Here is an 18,572-nt window from a genome sequence, read left to right as displayed (position 1 = left end):
AACTTCAGCTGTTTTACTGGCTTATTTTTAAATTGAATTTGAATTTGAAACTTGGGGCAATGAATAATGTCACATGGCATAGATTATGGTTGTACCATACCTATAAGCCAGACCAAGGGTGGCTTTCTGATGACCTCTTGATTGTATACCACTTTAAAGTCTTGTCACATCTTGCCATCTCATGATACCATCTAAGAAATGAATATATCCAATCAGTTTTATTCCTGAGCTGGTTTTCAGTTTATGAATCCTGCCCTTTTATGAAAAGAATGTTTTACTATTTCTGCAACCAGATACATTGGATTCCATCATGTCAGATAGAAATCATCCTTTACGTAGACATGGATAAGCCTAGAAATGAGTGATTTTATAGGAGATTTTCACTCCAAAGATAGTAAATGAATATCACCCTTTGGCAGAATACATGTATGTCCTGTGTTTGAGGTGTGATATATGTCTTTTATTTACTGAAGCAACTCAAAAAACACTTTTATAAGATTTCTAAACTGGATAGTTGTATGAGAGAGAACTTTGAGATCGTTTCAGACATAGATGATTATTGTGAGAAACTATTTTCTGATTACTTCTTCCATTAAAAAAAAAAGGTTATGGGTCATTGCGAGAAACTTGCATTAAAAAAAAACTCAACTTTCATTGATTTATGAAGCTTGCATTTTATGTCTCTATTGTTTACCCGTCAGACTATGAAGACTAACATCCATGGAAGGTTGTCCGGGTTACCAGCTTGTCCTGAACTTGTCAGGGAACAACTCCCAAGAAACACTGATATCGGCAGGTTTCTCTCAGTCTCAGGTAATATTTCAAATGTTTCATTTGGAATATGAAAGGATATTATTTTCCAATGTGGATTTTACTGTGTAATTTGATTATTTTCATTGAACAGTTTATTTTTTTTTCTCATATCTTTTGTTAAAACTTGAAAAAGTATATACTAGTAGTAGGTGTAATTTGCACTGAAATATGCAATGACCTTATGGTCCAATGCAGATTTTTTTGCATGATTTTTAACATTTGGTTCATCAACACATTTATTCTCTAAAGTGTTTTCAAAATTTAAAACTACAAACTTAATTTGTTTCGGAAATTCCTCTAATTCTTATAACTTCCGTACACCCAAAATTATTATTCAAGTAGTAAAACATCATCAAGAATCTGTGGGCATAAATTGACAGAAATTTCTTGCAGAATTTGACTTGTATGAAAAGATGTTGCTGAGTTACTGTATTGGTTTAAATGTGAAACATGAATCCTATCCCCTTAATCATATTCTGTGTAATCCAAACAGGAACTGTGATCCGCACAACACTGGTCAAGATGCTAGAGTTTGAGAAAGATTTCCTGTGCTCTAAATGCAAGCATGTCTTCAGTGTAGAGGTCAGTTTCAAATGACACAGACCATTTCATTGGCTCTAGTTGGGCATTTTCATCTATGTAAGATGAGATGAACTGTTGTAATCATTCATTTTTTCATTCATTCATTTCGGTTTATTGTACAAAATACTTCTTTGTTAAAACAGTTGGGAGACTGATAAAAACAAAGATTACAATGTAAACATAAATTTCATAGTTATATAAGTTAAATGAAATAATCAAATAATATAAAGTAACAACTAATTAATTGATGTTGGTATATTGCACTAACAAGGTAATTCTAGATGAGAGCACGTTATGAAATTATTTCCAAAGATATTTATAAAAGCTATAATATGGTAATGATAACTGAAATGCATGCACTAAATTCAATAAACAAATCTATAAGTTGTGGAGAAGGTTGAGATTGGGATATAAAATTAAATTGCAAAGTGGAAGGTTCACATTGAAAAATAAAAATGGAATTATGTTTTTAAAATATAAATTTTATGGCTATTGTAAGACATCTGACATACGGAAAATGAGGCATAGAGTACTGTAAATTGTATTATTATATAGATTATATCAATTGTATTATTATATAGATTATATCATTATTGTCACTGTATATTATAATCTTATAATCTTATAACCTGTATGACATAAAAGTGGAAAGGTTTAAGGGAAGACTTGTAGAATAGAATCAATGGATTGTAATGAGGGTATCTGAGCAAGGAGTGGGTTCAACAAACATGGCACAGCTGCTGAGAAAGCTCTGTCAAACTAACATGACCTTGTTCTCTTGGCTACCAGAAGATTCATACCTCAAGAATTCAACAATTGATCACCATGAAAGACATGATCTTTTTATTTTCCATGTCTTTTAGTGTCAATTTTTTTTCAGAGTTGTCGTATAAAATATAAGGAAACAGATATTTAAATAACCCTCAGAGTTATTGACTTGTATCTGTGCTCTGCTCTATGTCTTTGCTGACCTTTCAAATCTTATATTCACTAGGCTAATATTGAAAGATATTATAATGAATGCAAGCCAGACCGTTGTCCCAACCCTGAGGGCTGCAATTCTACCAAGTTCTCTTGCCTATCAGGAATGGATAGTGAAGGGGCGCCCTCTAGCTGCCGAGATTACCAAGAGATCAAGATCCAGGAACAGGTTCATAAACTCACCATGGGAACTGTATCCTTTATAATCTCAGATTAGTTGATTCTCAATGTTTTGCCATACAGTTGATGTTAATTTCAATGCAACAATTCCTTTGAAGCAGATGATCAAAATGGAAGCATGAATACTGTCTGTTGGCAAAGACATATGTGATGGATAAGAATATTAGAAATAAAAAAAACATACATTTTCAAGAGAAGTGAAAAGAAATAACAATTTTAATGAAGATACAGGTATTTGAGATTGCCATGATAGCCGCATTACCTCTCTTTGTATTTGTATTACAATTCTGTTTTGTTTTTAACTGATGTTCCCATCATCCTGCTCTGATAATGTTTCATCTGAACATCTTCTTTTCTATTCCGTGGACAAATGAAAACTTTCTCATGTTCATCAGGTTTTGTAGTTGCAAATTTTGAACAAGATTTCTTTTTGTTGACCTTGACCTCTGACCTCTAGATTCCAAGGTCAATGTGGGTTGTATTGGAAGATGACTTGGTGGATTCTTGTAAAGCTGGTGATGACATCACAGTAACGTAAGACACCAGAGTTTTTACATGTATATATAGAATCACTTTTTAACTGAACTTGGATGGGTAGATGCATTAGACTTTGACTTTAGTAGACGACAATCAGGAATTGAAACAAGGCTAGTGGGGAAAATTTTCTGCCAAAGACTTTGTAATCTTGACTCAACCCAAGGCCGTCAAATTGTGGCCTTGAGATCATCTAAGACTCTATCCCTGGCTATGGGCTAATGTGCATGGAAAGTACATTAACTTTCTATTCTTTGTCATATCTCTCTTATTACAAACTAAGTAAAAACCAATGGAAATCTCTGTGCATTCCTTGTGAAATCCTTTCTAATAGATATGAAGGCTGGAGGATATGTGGGGGTTAATCCTCAATATGCGAAGCTAGTATTGAACAACTGTACATATGAATGCGCTTTATGATTCAGAGACAGAGAGCTGAGAAGGATGAAAGATGAAAGACAAAGTGATGAAAATATGAATTACCATATAAGGCCTAAATACTAGTAGCGTGGAAAAATATTTTTACATGTAGTTACCAATGATTAGTAAAACCAATACAATGTAATCTTAATGATATCATTGTGTGCTTGACTAAAGCCACCATGGTGCTTGGATATTAGGGTACTAAAAGAAAAGCAAAACTTGACTGCTTTACCCTGTATTTTTATTGTATATTTTGCATGTAATGGGATTTATTTTTGCCAAATGTAAAAAATATTGCAATGTTTATGAAAAAGTTATGATATCCACCTACCCATCCTCGCAAGCTATGCTTTTCTTGGGGTCCTTCCGATATCTATTTATGAATTACGCATGTATATATTTTGATTGATTTTTTAATGGAAAATAAATGAACTGAACTGAAAACTGTATAGCAAGAAAAGACAGCGTTTATTCTACCGACCCAGTCTATTAATCATGCAATTGTGCTTAAAATTAACATGAATGTGGCCTATAGCACGATCTACAAACTTGCATCCCCTGCCTATACACCTATAACATGACTATTATATCTTCAACAGAGGAACTGTAATGAGAAGATGGCAAGCCACATATGTTGATTCTAAATGTGAAATTGAGTTAGCTCTCAAGGCTAATCATATCTCAGTGAAGAATGAACAGAGAGAGGTTCTTACAGTTACAGAAGAAATGGTGAGATTATCTTCCAAATTTTTGGTCGTTTAATGGGAAGTCCACCCTGAATAATGCTGATTTTGTATTGCAAAACTGTCTGTATGTAGACTGATTTGATAGAAAAAGTGAATTGATACTAAGAAATGGTATGAATTGTAAAAAATGAAGTTACTTTACAGGTCGAAGGTTACTGAGTTCAATGTCGCATTGTTCAGCATCGAATGAATAAATAGCTTAAACAAGAATATTGAGAAACTGTGTGCACAAATTGTCCTTCCATTTATTAGTTCTGACAATAATAAACAGTCCTTACTGACAATTGGGAACAAATGTGTGTGACCATACCGACTCACCACAAGATTTGGTAATACTTGATCATGAGTGAAGATTGAATCAAGATATATTGTGTTTTAATTCACAGAGACAAGAGTTTGAAGAATTCTGGGACAATCACAGATTCAATCCATTATCGGTAAGTAAGTCCTTTGTTTGATATATATATAGTGATTAAAGTTATTCATAAATTTTACCACAGTCATTGTATAAACTTTATTTGTTCATTCATTCATCCATCCATATCCATCCATTCATTTATTTATTTATTGTGTCAATAGGGGGTCATGCATAAACATGATATACAAAAATGAATATATAAAACAATTAAAAAAATATAATTTAAACACGACCATCCTTGAAAATAAACGTAATATATGATTTGAGCTCTTTGTTTTAAACTACAGAGGAGGGTTTTGGATTATAAAAGGACAAGTCCACCCCACATAAAGTTGATTTGAATAAAAAATCCAACAAGCATAACATTGAAAATTTCATCAAAATCGGATGTAAAATAAGAAAGTTATGACATTTTAAAATTTTGCTTAATTTTAAAAAACAGATATCTGCACATCCTGGTCAGTATGCAAATGAGGAGACTGATTACGTCACACATCAACTATTTTGTATTTTATTTTTCCCCTCATTGTCAAGTGAAAACGATTAATTTCTCCCTGAACATGTGGAATTAGCATTGTTTAATACTTAATGATTCAGTCAAGTTGGTCATTATTGTCAAATCTGTAAGGAAATAGTCAATGATGGACATCATCGACCAACTTGTCTGCATGTCACTGAGTTGTGCATATCACTGTTTTGTGAAAAATAAGGGATTTTGATGAAATTTACAGCGTTCTGCTAGTTTGATTTTTCTCTGTTTATTCAAATCAACATTTTTCTAGGGTGGACTTGACCTTAAATGAAGGGGTAAGGAATAAACATAGATATTTAGAAGACAATGAGCATTTATAGTAATCAGTATTGCATTTTGGAACATTAAGTTTTAGGTTTTTGGCAGATCTTGTATTTACATTATTTTTTTTTTAGAATGAATGAATTTAAAGTTAATTTTGCTGTAGTTATGTCAATTAGTGGCTTAGCTCTTTTAACTAAAGGCAAGAATAGCACTTATTTTTTACAAACATATTCAACAACAAAGTTGTTTAGTGTCTGTCTGTTATATCTCCTAAACACTTAGTAGGGTGAACACTATCAATTTCTACACCATCAAACTTGATAGACTTATGAGAATCAGATTTTCAATTTTTGTTTGTTCTCCATTTTGAACCCAGTACCATTGTATTTCTTTTTTTTTTCAACATTCAGTATTAGTTTATTTAATACTGGGAATCCACGGGGCTGTCACCAGTTTGGCCAGCTGGTGCCAGTTCACACCAATTCAACATTGTAATCTAGGACATAGTTAAAATTTATTAATATAAAAAAGTTATATTAAAGACAATTTATTAAAGTTATGACATAGTATGAAGGGTTAGTTGCAAGAAGTCATTCTGAATTGGCCACAGTTTATCCTCCCAGGGGACCTTTTCATAAAGCTGTTCGTAAGTTAAGAGCAACTTTAAGTACGACTGGTGAACCTTCCATCACCAGTCGCTCTTAACTTGTGAACAGCTTTATATGAAACACCCTACAGGTGGGTGTTTTATAAAGCTGTTGGTATAAAGTGAGGAGTGACTTTATGAATGACTGATACCCTTTCTTAGCAGCTAAATCAACACCAATGAAAATATGGTGTATTATTGTGGGCGCATCATGGTCTAGTGGTACTGACTCTTGACTTGCAAAAAGAGTGTCGTGTGTTCAAATCCTAGCCATGGCATGTTTTCCTTCAGCAAGAAATTTATCCATACTATGCTTCACTCGACCCAGGTGAGGTGAATGGGTACCCGGCAGGATTATTTCCTTGAATGCATTGAGCGCTGGTGATGGCAGCTTTAGCTAAAGCTGGGGTAATAATAGCAGTGCTTTTTGTCCTCAGGCAAAAAGCGCTTTATAAATCCAGCTATTATTATTATTTACCATGAGAAAGGGTCACTTGTTTTTGTTTCACCTGCATACATGTAGCAGAGTGAGACTAAAGGCGCCGCTTTTCCAACGGCAGCGGCGGCGTCAACATCAAATCTTAACCTGAGGTTAAGTTTTTGAAATGACATCATAACTTAGAAAGTATATGGACCTAGTTCATGAAACTTGGCCATAAGGTTAATCAAGTATTACTGAACATCCTATTAGAGTTTCATGTCACATGACCAAGGTCAAAGGTCATTTAGGGTCAATGAACTTTGGCTGAATGGGGGTATCTGTTGAATTCCCATTATAACTTTAAAAGTTAATGGATCTGATTCATGAAACTTGGACATAATAGTAATCAAGCATCACTGAACATCCTGTGTGCATTTCAGGTCACATAACCAAGGTCAAAGGTCAATGAACTTTGGCCGAATTGGGTGTATCTGTTGAATTACCATCATAACTTTGAAAGTTTATGGATCTGATTCATGAAACTTGTACATAAGAGTAATCAAGTATCACCGAACGTCCTGTGCGAGTTTCAGGTCACATGATCAAGGTCAAAGGTCATGTAAGGTCAATGAACTTTGGCCATGTTGGGGTTTTTTGTTGAATAACCATTACATCTGTAAGTTTATTGGTCTAGTTCATAAAAAGTGCACATAAGAGTAACCATGTATCACTGAAGATCTTGTGCGAGTTACAGTAGTTTTCAAAGTCAGCACTGCTGCTATATTGAATCGCGTGATGCAGGTGAGACGGCCAGAGGCATTCCACTTGTTTGTAAAGTCGCTTGTAACTTACTAACAGTATTATCAAATGCCCACCAGATTTTGAAAGGGTATCTTTCAATTTGTGCAGAACAAAGATAGTTAGCTCTTATGTTAATTATGAATTCCATCCAAATATATTGCTTTACTTAAATTGCTTTATAAATTTTGAATGCAGGATTGTATTTTATATATTGATTTATTATGTAGGGAACAAGTTTGTACATTATTCAAGTTTATTGCAGTTTTTTTTGTTCATTTCAGTTTTGGTTACAAGTTCATTACTTTTATTAAAGCCAGAGTTCACAGAGTTCTTTAACCCCTCTCTCATTTTCAGGACATTGTCCTACTCCAAAATAACCCTAATTTACTTTCCCCTTTTCTTCAGTCTCCATCAGCATTCTTGCCTTTTATCCTCATTTATCTTTGTTATCCCCATCTCCTTTGTTACCCTCATACATCCTTCATTCCTTGCATCCCACACTTGACCATTCCTTTTGTTATCAAATTCCTTTATCTCTTGGTCCTCTCTTTAGCTATGTTAATTACTCCCCTCCTCTCTCTTGGTTGACTGAATCATGAATATTTATGTTGTAAGACTCCTTATGTGTGATTGGTTCTTATCCATGATGATGCGTTACTTTCTTATTGTCATCTTACAAGTTAATTTGAATATGTATTGAAATCTAGTTCCTTGTGAAAAGAAAGCCTAGAGAAGAAATGAAGAATAAATTATGCCCTGCCAAGCTCAGGCAGTTGAGCACAGACCTTCAAACCAGCAACATCTACCTCTTCATCTGTTCTTGTTCTGTGTTGGAAGAACCTGCGTATATTAGAGCCGATCAAATACAAAATATTGCTCCTACAATAATATAACATTTTATTATTGTAATTCAACTTCTTGAAAGTTTATTTGGAAATTATTGACATATGGAAGGATAGTAGTTGCAGTTTTATAGTAAGTTGATTTGCTAATCCTTATTGCAAAGAACCTCATAGAACGATTGTTGTGGTTGATGTAAGCAGAGATGCTCTGGCTCATTGGAGAAGTCTCCAAACATTGAACTATGGGATGCAGGGTTCAAATTTAACCGTGGCTCTTGCATCATTTAGCAAGGCATTTGATATTCATTTGCCACTCTCCACTTAATAGGTGTCGTAAATGGGTACCCGGGAGGAAAGAATTCCTTGAATGCTTTAGCCACCTTCACAGGTGATAGTCATGCGCAAGCCAGGGTAATCATATGTAGTGCTAAAACTGTTTTATTACTGTTGCATATTATCATCTGACACTGTTTGTTGTTCATTCAGGGACGTAATATAATCTTAGCCAGTCTATGCCCTCAGGTTTATGGGCTTTATGTGGTCAAGCTGGCTGTAGGGATGGTACTAGCTGGGGGTGTAGCTCGACGTGATGCTACTGGTACAAGAACACGAGGAGAATCTCACCTTCTTCTGGTTGGAGATCCAGGTAAGTTTTTCCTATGAAATACTGCCACTGAATGTTAACAAAACAACCGCTTAATCAAGTAAAGCAAACTGACCACTGCCACTGTTTGTTGTACTACTATGGCTTAATCAGACCTATTGCTTATGTTTTGCAAAACAGCATCAGACTTCAGCGAAGACAATAGCTGCAGCCCCCACCTATATTGAAGAGTTTAATTTTCTAACAATAGGTCTTCATTGGCTGAGAAGCATTCATCTCTGACTATGACTATGCTTATAAAAAAAAGAAGATCCAGTGCTGGCAAGCTCCAAGAAACATTAAAAGAGACTGATTTATAGCTGAAATAATTTGTAACAACCTGGCAAAATGTAATCTAGTAAAGTAAAGTAGAGTAACAGTGCCAATATGTTCATCTTATTCAGGATTACTACTCTTATTTCGTTACAATGTACAGGGCCCATGTCTCTTCCCCCGCCCCCCTCAAGTATTGGTCATTTCATCTTATCCTTTTATATATATTTAGGTACTGGTAAATCTCAGTTCTTGAAGTATGCTGCCAAGGTAGTTCCTCGATCAGTATTAACCACTGGTATAGGATCAACGAGTGCTGGTCTGACGGTCACTGCAGTTAGAGATTCTGGAGAGTGGACATTGGAGGCAGGAGCTCTTGTCTTGGCTGATGGTGGTTTATGCTGTATTGGTAAGAACAATTCTCAGTATAATTGGTTTATTAAACTTGCATAGATTCAAGCAGTTAACCTATTGTTTGAGGGATGTACTATTGTACCAATCCCGCTTGAATGCTGTGACATCATGTATTTACGCTTTTGGGTCATTAACCAGACAGAAGTGGTAAAAGTTTGGGGTAAAAAGGAATTTTCAGGGAAATTTGTTGTCAGTTAGGGTCCAAATGTTACTCTGCTGTTTGCAAGTAATATTTCATTCTGTCAGTGAATAGAGTAGAGAAAGAGGCGGTCATATTTCTGTAATACATGAAAATCATCAGATTTATCCTCTAATCATACTTATACATGTATATTAATATCATATCAAATTTATCAGGAATGTACCATGAGTAATTGCTGTTTTATTCTCGATTTTAGTGTAATAATTTCTTTCCAAACTAAGACTTTTATTTTGTAAGTATGATAAGAATTTTAAAATTTTTGGGGTGTAGGGGAACATGCACTTCATTCTATATATGTTTTTTTAATTATTTTGATTGATTTTGATTTGATTTAACTTCCATATTTATAAAGCTTATAAACCATGAAGTAGAATTGAAATGACATGTGTTTTCCATGTTTTATCCAGATGAGTTTAACAGCATCAGAGAGCATGATAGAGGTAGTATACATGAGGCTATGGAGCAACAGACAATCAGTGTCGCCAAGGTATTACAAAATTTATCATTACAAATTCACTCTAAAATGTCTTTAATTATTCCTTTTATTCTTCTCTCATGCCATTTCTTTCTGTATTGGGAAAAATATGAACTTTCAAGGAGTATTCAGGAATTGTAAAGGAATACAATAAAAATAAGCTCTTGGAATATATAATGGTATTACAGTTTACATATATTTTACAGAATTGGGTTGTGCCATTTCAGTACAAGTAGTTTTTAAGTGTAAATTTGAGTTTGTATTGATTTTTTGTTTATTTGAATTTTCATTTGTTCCACTTTTACAGTAAATTCTATATATGTGTAGGTAACAAACGTATAATTTAAGAAAGCATTTCATGATTGCTTAGATATTTGACATGAAATACAAAATGCAAGAAGTGGGAAGCCTGAATAAAAAGTAATGCTTTCAGAAAAAGAATGCAGAATATTGAATATGTTTGTCAATAGGTCTATCATACAGTGTCTGTCACAATATTATTTCACTAGGCTGGATTGGTTTGTAAACTCAACACCCGAACCACCATCCTAGCAGCAACCAACCCAAAGGGGAAATACGACCCAGGTGAATCGATCAGTGTAAACATCGCCCTTGCGAGTCCATTGTTGAGTCGTTTTGACATTGTTCTAGTGCTCCTTGATTCTCAGAATGAGGAATGGGATAGAGTGGTATCCTCATATATTTTAGACGGAAAAGCACCAGCTCCAGAAGGTGAGTTAGCTAAATCCTAAAAATTTACATTATAGTATAGCTAACCAATAAAAATTAAAATAATAGTTATGCTTAAATAGCACTTAACACTCACTTTATCCGAAGTATCCAAGCACTCTACAGTAATGTAGCATAATTACCCTGGCTTAAGCAGAGCAGCTGTTACGCGTGCTGCATTACAAGGAAGTAAATTCCTACCAGGGTGGTGTTTCATAAAGCTGTTCGTAAAGTAACGCACAACTTTACGAACGACTGGAACATGTTCTTATACACAAAAAATTGTCACCAATCGTACGTAAAGCAGAGCTGCCAAGTAGTACGATTTTTCCGTATTTCATTCGGAAATCAATTTAAAATACGGCAGTACGCTTTTTCATGATAAAATACGGCAAAAAACAAATTAGAGAAGAAAAGGTATTTCGTGTGTTGCTGCCCTCTACGTTCAATGAGTTATGCTTTCATCAAGGCTTTCCAATTAGAATTTTCGATATCCTGGCGAATCAATGCGGGTGACAAGTTCCGAGCGCACGCACGTAGTTTACAAGCGCAAAGCAGCAGCTCAAATCGCGATATTTTGCTACTGGTAAATACGTCTGTAAGGATGATGACGTCATCCAAGATGGCAACTTACGTTGACCGACGGAAGGATCGAAGATGACGATGTTTCGATCATAATTTGAAACGAATTAGCCGTAACTGCGGTCTAAGGTACGATATTTCTGAATTTCATACATTTTTCCGTAAATATGGATGCAATTTTTTTAGTCATAATGTGATATTTTATGATTTTATGTGCAAAAAACGATCGGAAAAAACCAGGTTACCGTCGAATGTTAGATCTAACGTTACTGCTAATACGTTGTCTGTACGTACGGGCCTTCAAATGCTTCAGTCTATGTATTGGTGAGTCAGCCAACGCAGTTCAGCGGAACAACCAAAATCTAGACTGAAGCTTTCGGTCTCGTGTGCGACGGTGTGGGGCGCAAAATAATGTAAGAAGTGATCGAACTTTGCCATTATGCATGCATATTTATCTCATGGTAAAAATACAGATTTTTTGGTCAAAATACTGATTTTGGGGGATAAGAATACTGAAAATGCAAAATACAACTTGGCAGCTCTGGTAAAGTTATTCATAACTTACAAACAGCTTTATGAAACAGGCCCCAGGAACCTATTTACCTCACCTGGGTTGAGTGCAGCACAATGGGGGTAAATTTTTTGCTGAAAAACATTCCATCATTTCCATGGCTTGGAATCGAATCCACGTCCCTCAGATTGAAAGACGAGAATCATAACCCCACAAATAAAATCCAAAATTATTATTTTTCTTACGGTGCTAATGTGCAAGCACCAACATTTTTTTCATAATTTGGATGATTGATTGCCTTAGTAAGTAATTGGCCGATTGTGTGCCACCAGAAGGAGTTCGTGAGAACCCTTGCATTATTTTAGTTGCTACACTTCAATCTACCGCTGGTACTAAGCCTAACTCGTTAACCTTGACAGCCAATCATGGCTCGCCATTTAGTATCCATTGTCTAGTTTCGGTTCTATTACATATTGTTTTGCTCTAGCGCTTTAGCAGGGTGCTACATAACTTTTTAGAAGTACTTGCCCAGTCGGGCAAGTAAATTTTTAAAGAGTTGGAATATACTTGCCCAAAAATCTATTTCACTTGCCCCCAAAAATCCTTGAAAAAACAGTTTTCCTCTTCAAAGGAAAGTTTTGCGGTTATTTAAACCATTGACCTTTTTCTCTATTTTGACAAACTGATCTACCTTATTATTGTATTTCTTTTTCCAAGATGATTTTGTCTTGCCTGCCATGACCAAAAATTAGGGTCAATATCGTATCATATTGACCCTAATTTTGGTCATTCTACTGTGAGAATTTTGCTTGCCCAATTCAGGCAGGTAGTTTTGGTCTTTACTTCTGTAGGGAACAAGTTTGTACATTACTCAAGTTTATTGCAGTTCTGTTTGTCCATTTCAGTTTAATACAAGTTCATTAATTTCAAGCCAGAGTTCAGAGTTCTTTCACTCCTCTCTCATTTTCAGGACATTGCTCTACTCCAAAATGACCCTAATTTACTTTCCCTTTTTCTTCAGTCTCCATCAGCATTCTTGCATTTTATCCTCATTTATCTTTGTTATCCCCATCTCCTTTGTTACCCTCATCCATCCTTCATTTCTGGCATCCCACACGTGACTACACGTGACCATTCCTTTTGTTATCAAATTCCTTTATCTCTTGGTCCTCTCTTCAGCTATGTTAATTACTCCCCTCCTCTCTCTTGGTTGACTGAATAATGAATATTTATGTTGTAAGACTCCTTATGTGTGATTGGTTCTTATTCATGATGATGCGTTACTTCTGTTATTGTCATCTTTCAAGTTAATTTGAATATGTATTGAAATCTAGTACCTTGTGCAAAGAAAGCCTAGAGAAGAAATGAAGAATAAATTATGCCCTGCCAAGCTGAGGCAGTTGAGCACAGACCTTCAAACCAGCAACATCTACCTCTTCATCTTTTCTTGTTCTGTGTTGGAAGAACCCGCATATACTAAGCTAATAAAATATAGCTCCAACACTTCAAAATACTTGCCCGACTCTAACTATTACTTACCCTGGGCACTCAGGCAAGTGCTTATGTAGCCCCCTGGCTTTAGTCATTCATGTGATTTTACTCCCAATGAGTGCATTTCGAAAAGCTTCAGTATGTTCATTTTTAAGGCTATTTTACAATTTTTTGATGCTGTGAGATTGTTTTTGTGGTTGGCATGCCCATTGATGTTTTGTGTTTGTATTGTAACTATATTCTTTACAATGAGTTGTTCAATATGCTAAAAAAAAAGATAAAATCCTGATACCTAAAACTATAGGCCTATGTTTTCTTCTCTTAGGAGCTCCAGCTAGTGATCTCTGGAGCATTGAAAAGATGCAGACCTATCTCAGCATCATAAAGACAATTGACCCTGTTCTTACCCCACAGGCTAATCTGTAAGTAATTTATTATTTTTTTGGAAGGTTTCTATTGCAAAGAAAGAATCGTCACAGACGCTTTACCATGAATTCTTTTGTGGGCATGTATTGGTCCTGAAATGGACTACACAAACTCTATGTTTTGACAAATATGTCGTCTTTAGGAGAAATGAAGACAAGAACATACCGTACTTGATAAAACATTCAGATTAGGAGGTCTTTTTCAGAACCAACACATACTCACAAAATAACACATGTAATGTGAAACCTCTATGCTGATGTAATTTATGAGTCGTAACATGGGCAAAGTTCAATTTTTTTAATTGATCTTCTCATTTATTTCACTTTGTTTGGCTTCATCCAATCTCCAGGAATTTGATGAGTGTCCAAATTAAATGTACAAAATGAGATTGATAAAATGCTAAAAATGTCTGTATAACCCAATAGCAGGAAAGTTACATTTTTATGAGCTGGAGAAAAAAGAACTAATTTCTTTTTCATACTGGCATGAATTCCCATTATACATTCTAGTAGTTTGTGTTCATTTGTTTCCTGGATTAATACAACTTCTCCATCTTGTTTTCTTTTCTTTGAAACTGTAGTTTGAAATAGGAAGTAACTATGCACCTTTCACTTCCATACAATACAACATATTGATAAAATACATTATAGTTTGTTTTCAACAAATGATGAATTTTGTCAGATTGTATAGCTTTGGGTTTGAAATCAGTCAATATCACTGTACTATACCACTTCTTGCGTTTTATGTTTTTTTTTGTGACATGGTTTGAAATCAGGCAGTATCACATTACTATCCTACCTCTTTTCTGTATGATATTGCTTAAAAGCAATCAATATCACTTTGATATTCCACTACTTGTCAATTTGACATTGCTTTGACTGCAATTTAATATCACATTACTATCCTACCTCATGCATATACCATTCAAAATCATGTCTCTGAAAACATTTTCATCATGATGTAGAGTTTTATCCCGCTACTACCAAGCTCAGCGACAGGCAGACATGAGGAATGCAGCTAGGACTACTATTCGCCTTCTTGAGAGTATGGTTCGTCTTGCCCAGGCTCATGCTAGGTTGATGTGCCAGACTGAAGTCAGGGTCCAAGATGCAGTGGTTGCAGTCAGTGTTATGGAATCATCTATGCAGGTATGTTCTTCAAGTTTATACCAGAATTCAAATGTGTCAAAAACCACATCTTTGTTCCTGTATTTTTCAATTTTGTATCCTGAAATAAATATGATTGCATTATCCTTGATGAGAGCAAGATAGTACAAATGCGAGTGCTACACTTTCAAAATATTTTTTACCTATTTTCTATTCACTATGATTTCTGTTGCTTTTATTGTTTTGTTATCTGTTGATTATTATTGATTGATATTCTCCAATGCTCACACTCATGAATTATTAATTTTAGCACATATTCAGCGTAATTTATTTTAATGGATGTAATGGCACTTCAGGGCATGACAAACCTGCTTGCCCGGGGCAAGTGAAAATGACGAGTGGGCAAGCATTTCTCCAAGTCCATTGCCTGATCAGGCAAGTTGTTGATTTGAAAATAAAAGAAATAAAATGACAGCAAATTTCAATAAATTTTGGATATATCACAATTATTTGCCAATTATCTCTAATATGATGTCAAAGCAGTAAAAAAACAGTGGAAATGTAAAATCAGCACCAATTTACCGATAATTAATCACCAGGTAACTCTTTCAAAGAATGGCTATGGGGGCTGCCATCTTACACTCTGAAGTACACAGTGCGCATGCGCTACTATCTTGCGCAATTTGCTGATAATGAAGGCTGGGGGAACCCATTATTTATTATTGAGATTCGTGATCATTCCCAAATGAGTGAATATTGAGCAAGTGATGGAATAAAAGATAAGAGGCCTTCACTTTACTTATGCTAACTTCACATACTTTCAGTTAATCAATCATATTCTTTGTCTGTTAAAAATAATGGAGGTTTATGATTATTTTGTATCTCTAATGCTCAGGGAGCTGCTCTCTTAGGAGGGGTCAATGCACTTCATACATCATTTCCTGATGATCCAGAAGATGAATATCATAAACAAGGTATGATTTAGTGGTATCCTTAGCCCAAGGTGAATTTCATATTACAAGGTGTGATTTAGTGTGTTCCTTAGCTCAGGTTGAATATCATAAACAAGGTATGATTTATTGGGTTCCTAAGCACAGGTTGAATATCATAAACAAGGTATGATTTAGTGGGTTCCTAAGCACAGGTTGAATATCATAAACAAGGTATGATTTAGTGGGTTCCTAAGCACAGGTTGAATATCATAAACAAGGTATGATTTAGTGTGTTCCTTAGCTAAGGTTGGTATGATTTAGTGGTTTCCTTAGCTAAGGTTGGTATGATTTAGTGGTTTCCTAAGCTAAGGTTGGTATGATTTAGTGGTTTCCTTAGCTAAGGTTGGTTCTTTTAAGTATATGTAAATTTACTTTGAAGTACATGTATGATTACATATATGGATCCTAAAGATCAAACCTCCCAATTTCTCTTGAGTTGCAAGTTTTTAGGAATATTGCAGACCTGTTACAGTAGGGAGTTTGTTTTATTTTGCAGCATCCTTGATCCTATCTCATCTTGGATTGGAACATCTTCTGGAGGAGGAGATGGAGAAGATGGAGAATCTAGCGAGGGAAAGAATTCATTCAGAGGAGGAGGAAAAAGAAAAAGAAAGGGAAGAAATCAGAGATGAAACTCTGAATCCATTTGACAATACCTTAGATTCAACGAACATGGATTCTGTATCCAACCTCACTGGGATTGATGATGAATCAAGGAGCATTGTTATACCAGACACACAGGAGAGTCATGGAGGGCATCATCAATCAGAGACTAAGAGACCAGAATCAGAGACTAGAAAATCTTTGATTGACACGGGTCAAAGGTCAATAGTGGACAATGGATTTAAAAGTAATGAAAATAGTACTAGAAAGAATAAAAATGGAGGTCAGAAGGAATTAGCGGAAAACAAGAGGACTGCTCCTGTAAAGGAAAATGGAAAGTGTCATCTTATGATTAATGAGGATGATGATGGTGACATCGTCATGGCATCTGTCTCCAGCCAAAATAGTATTGGCATTTCAATCTCTGATGACAGAAGTAACCTTGGTAATGAAGATCAAGAAAAGACTCTATCAAAGTCTGATGAGATCTCAGTTGGTGAGATTGATTTATCATTGCCTAGAGAGAAATTGGTAGAAGGTGACCAACTAAAAAAGAAGAGAAAACGCATCTTGTCTAACAGTAATAGAGAAAGTTCTGTTGAGGATGAGGGTAGACAGGAAAAAAGAAAGAAGGTTAATGGCAGAAGAGGTGATAGACATGATATAGAGGATCTGAATGGAAAGAAGAAAACATCAACAAACAATGATAGTTTTGACAATTCTGCAAGAATGATTTCTGAAGGACAGATATTGAATGAAGATAATTTACAAGATGAAGTAGACTTGGACAATAGTAATGATTCTTCTATGGGTAGCACAAGTGCTTCATTGGTTGAAAGTTTCAAAGATAGGTGCAGTGAGAGAGGATGGGCAAGAACAAGTGAAAACAGGAAAAAGGTTTCAAATATAAATCCTTCCAAAGCAATGGACAAGTCAAAAGGGAATTCTGTCAAGGATTTAAGTCCTAGAAAAGAACCCAATAACAAGAAATCAAGAAAACCTAACTCTTGGGCTGATGAATTGGATCTGGAAACATTTCATGAGGAAAGTTTTACTGAGCGGGGAGATGAGAAACAAAGCAAGACAAAGTCTTGTAAAACTGTTCAGAAACCCTCAGCCCTCATACTGTCTACATCAAACCCCAAGCAGATGTGCAATGATGACCAACAACCTAGGAAAGCTGTGCCAAAAACATTTTCTATCTCCTCCTCTTCTTCCGAATCCTCACCATTATCATCTGGAGGACGACGTCCTGCACTGTCTACGATTAACAAACTAAAGAGTTTTACCTTCTCACCACCACCTGCTAAACCTGACAAAGTAGTGCCCCGAACTACCGCCTCTTCAGACAAGGGTCAAAAGAAAGCTGGTAATGTCAGTGAATCTAACAGTGCTAAACCCGTTGGGAAAATTGATGCCTTAACAGCAAATAATCCGAGGAAAAAGAGCAGTCATGTTACTGGATCTATTTTTACCACTGGGGATGATATTGAGTCATTTGAATTTGATTTGGATACATCCCTTTAGATGAAACCTTGTTTGAAAAAAAAAAGAAACTGAAGGGAGGAGGGAACAAGAGGACATTCTTCACTTCAATCTATACTGAAGTCTTGGTAAATTTTATGTTATAATTCTTCAAGCAGATGAAGACAATTGTCCCTAGTATTGGAGGTAGAGCTACAATCATACTTGTGAACAATCATCTGATGCCTTAACCAGGGTCCATAGAGAGGACTTGATTCTGTTGATCTTAATTCTTCATTTGAGGTTGGGGCTAGAGGAATCAGGTAATTTATGTCTGTCCCATCTGTGCACTCTTGATCTTTGGGTAATTCCACTTCAAAACAGGATCATCTGGTCATGTATCTTGAACTCACCACATTTGTATTACGACGCCCAAATCTAATAGCGTACTTATCAGTATAGAAATGGTTAAAAACTT

The 18,572-nt window shown here is 35.4% G+C and overlaps 1 protein-coding gene across 3 annotated transcripts in view; it reads left to right on the top strand.

The window, feature by feature from the left end:
- The window catches only part of LOC121427771 (DNA helicase MCM9-like), a 28,956-nt gene extending 10,720 nt beyond the window's left edge, over positions 1-18,236 (top strand). For all 3 annotated transcript variants that reach the window (XM_041624330.1, XM_041624339.1, XM_041624346.1), the window contains exons 5-18: positions 702-813; positions 1,307-1,395; positions 2,390-2,569; positions 3,014-3,090; positions 4,113-4,242; positions 4,646-4,696; positions 8,670-8,829; positions 9,332-9,508; positions 10,123-10,202; positions 10,700-10,922; positions 13,829-13,925; positions 14,894-15,077; positions 15,931-16,009; positions 16,524-18,236. In XM_041624330.1, the coding sequence (XP_041480264.1) occupies positions 702-813; positions 1,307-1,395; positions 2,390-2,569; positions 3,014-3,090; positions 4,113-4,242; positions 4,646-4,696; positions 8,670-8,829; positions 9,332-9,508; positions 10,123-10,202; positions 10,700-10,922; positions 13,829-13,925; positions 14,894-15,077; positions 15,931-16,009; positions 16,524-18,157 (3,273 nt within the window). In that variant the 3' untranslated portion in view covers positions 18,158-18,236. The remainder of the gene's footprint in view (positions 1-701; positions 814-1,306; positions 1,396-2,389; positions 2,570-3,013; positions 3,091-4,112; positions 4,243-4,645; positions 4,697-8,669; positions 8,830-9,331; positions 9,509-10,122; positions 10,203-10,699; positions 10,923-13,828; positions 13,926-14,893; positions 15,078-15,930; positions 16,010-16,523) is intronic.
- Positions 18,237-18,572: the final 336 nt, after the last annotated feature.

Source organism: Lytechinus variegatus, chromosome 1 (genome assembly GCF_018143015.1).
Source record: "Lytechinus variegatus isolate NC3 chromosome 1, Lvar_3.0, whole genome shotgun sequence".
NCBI classification, from domain to species: Eukaryota; Metazoa; Echinodermata; class Echinoidea; order Temnopleuroida; family Toxopneustidae; genus Lytechinus; species Lytechinus variegatus.
The sequence above is the reverse complement of the archived record's forward strand: the minus strand, read 5'-3'. Positions and strand labels throughout refer to the sequence as shown.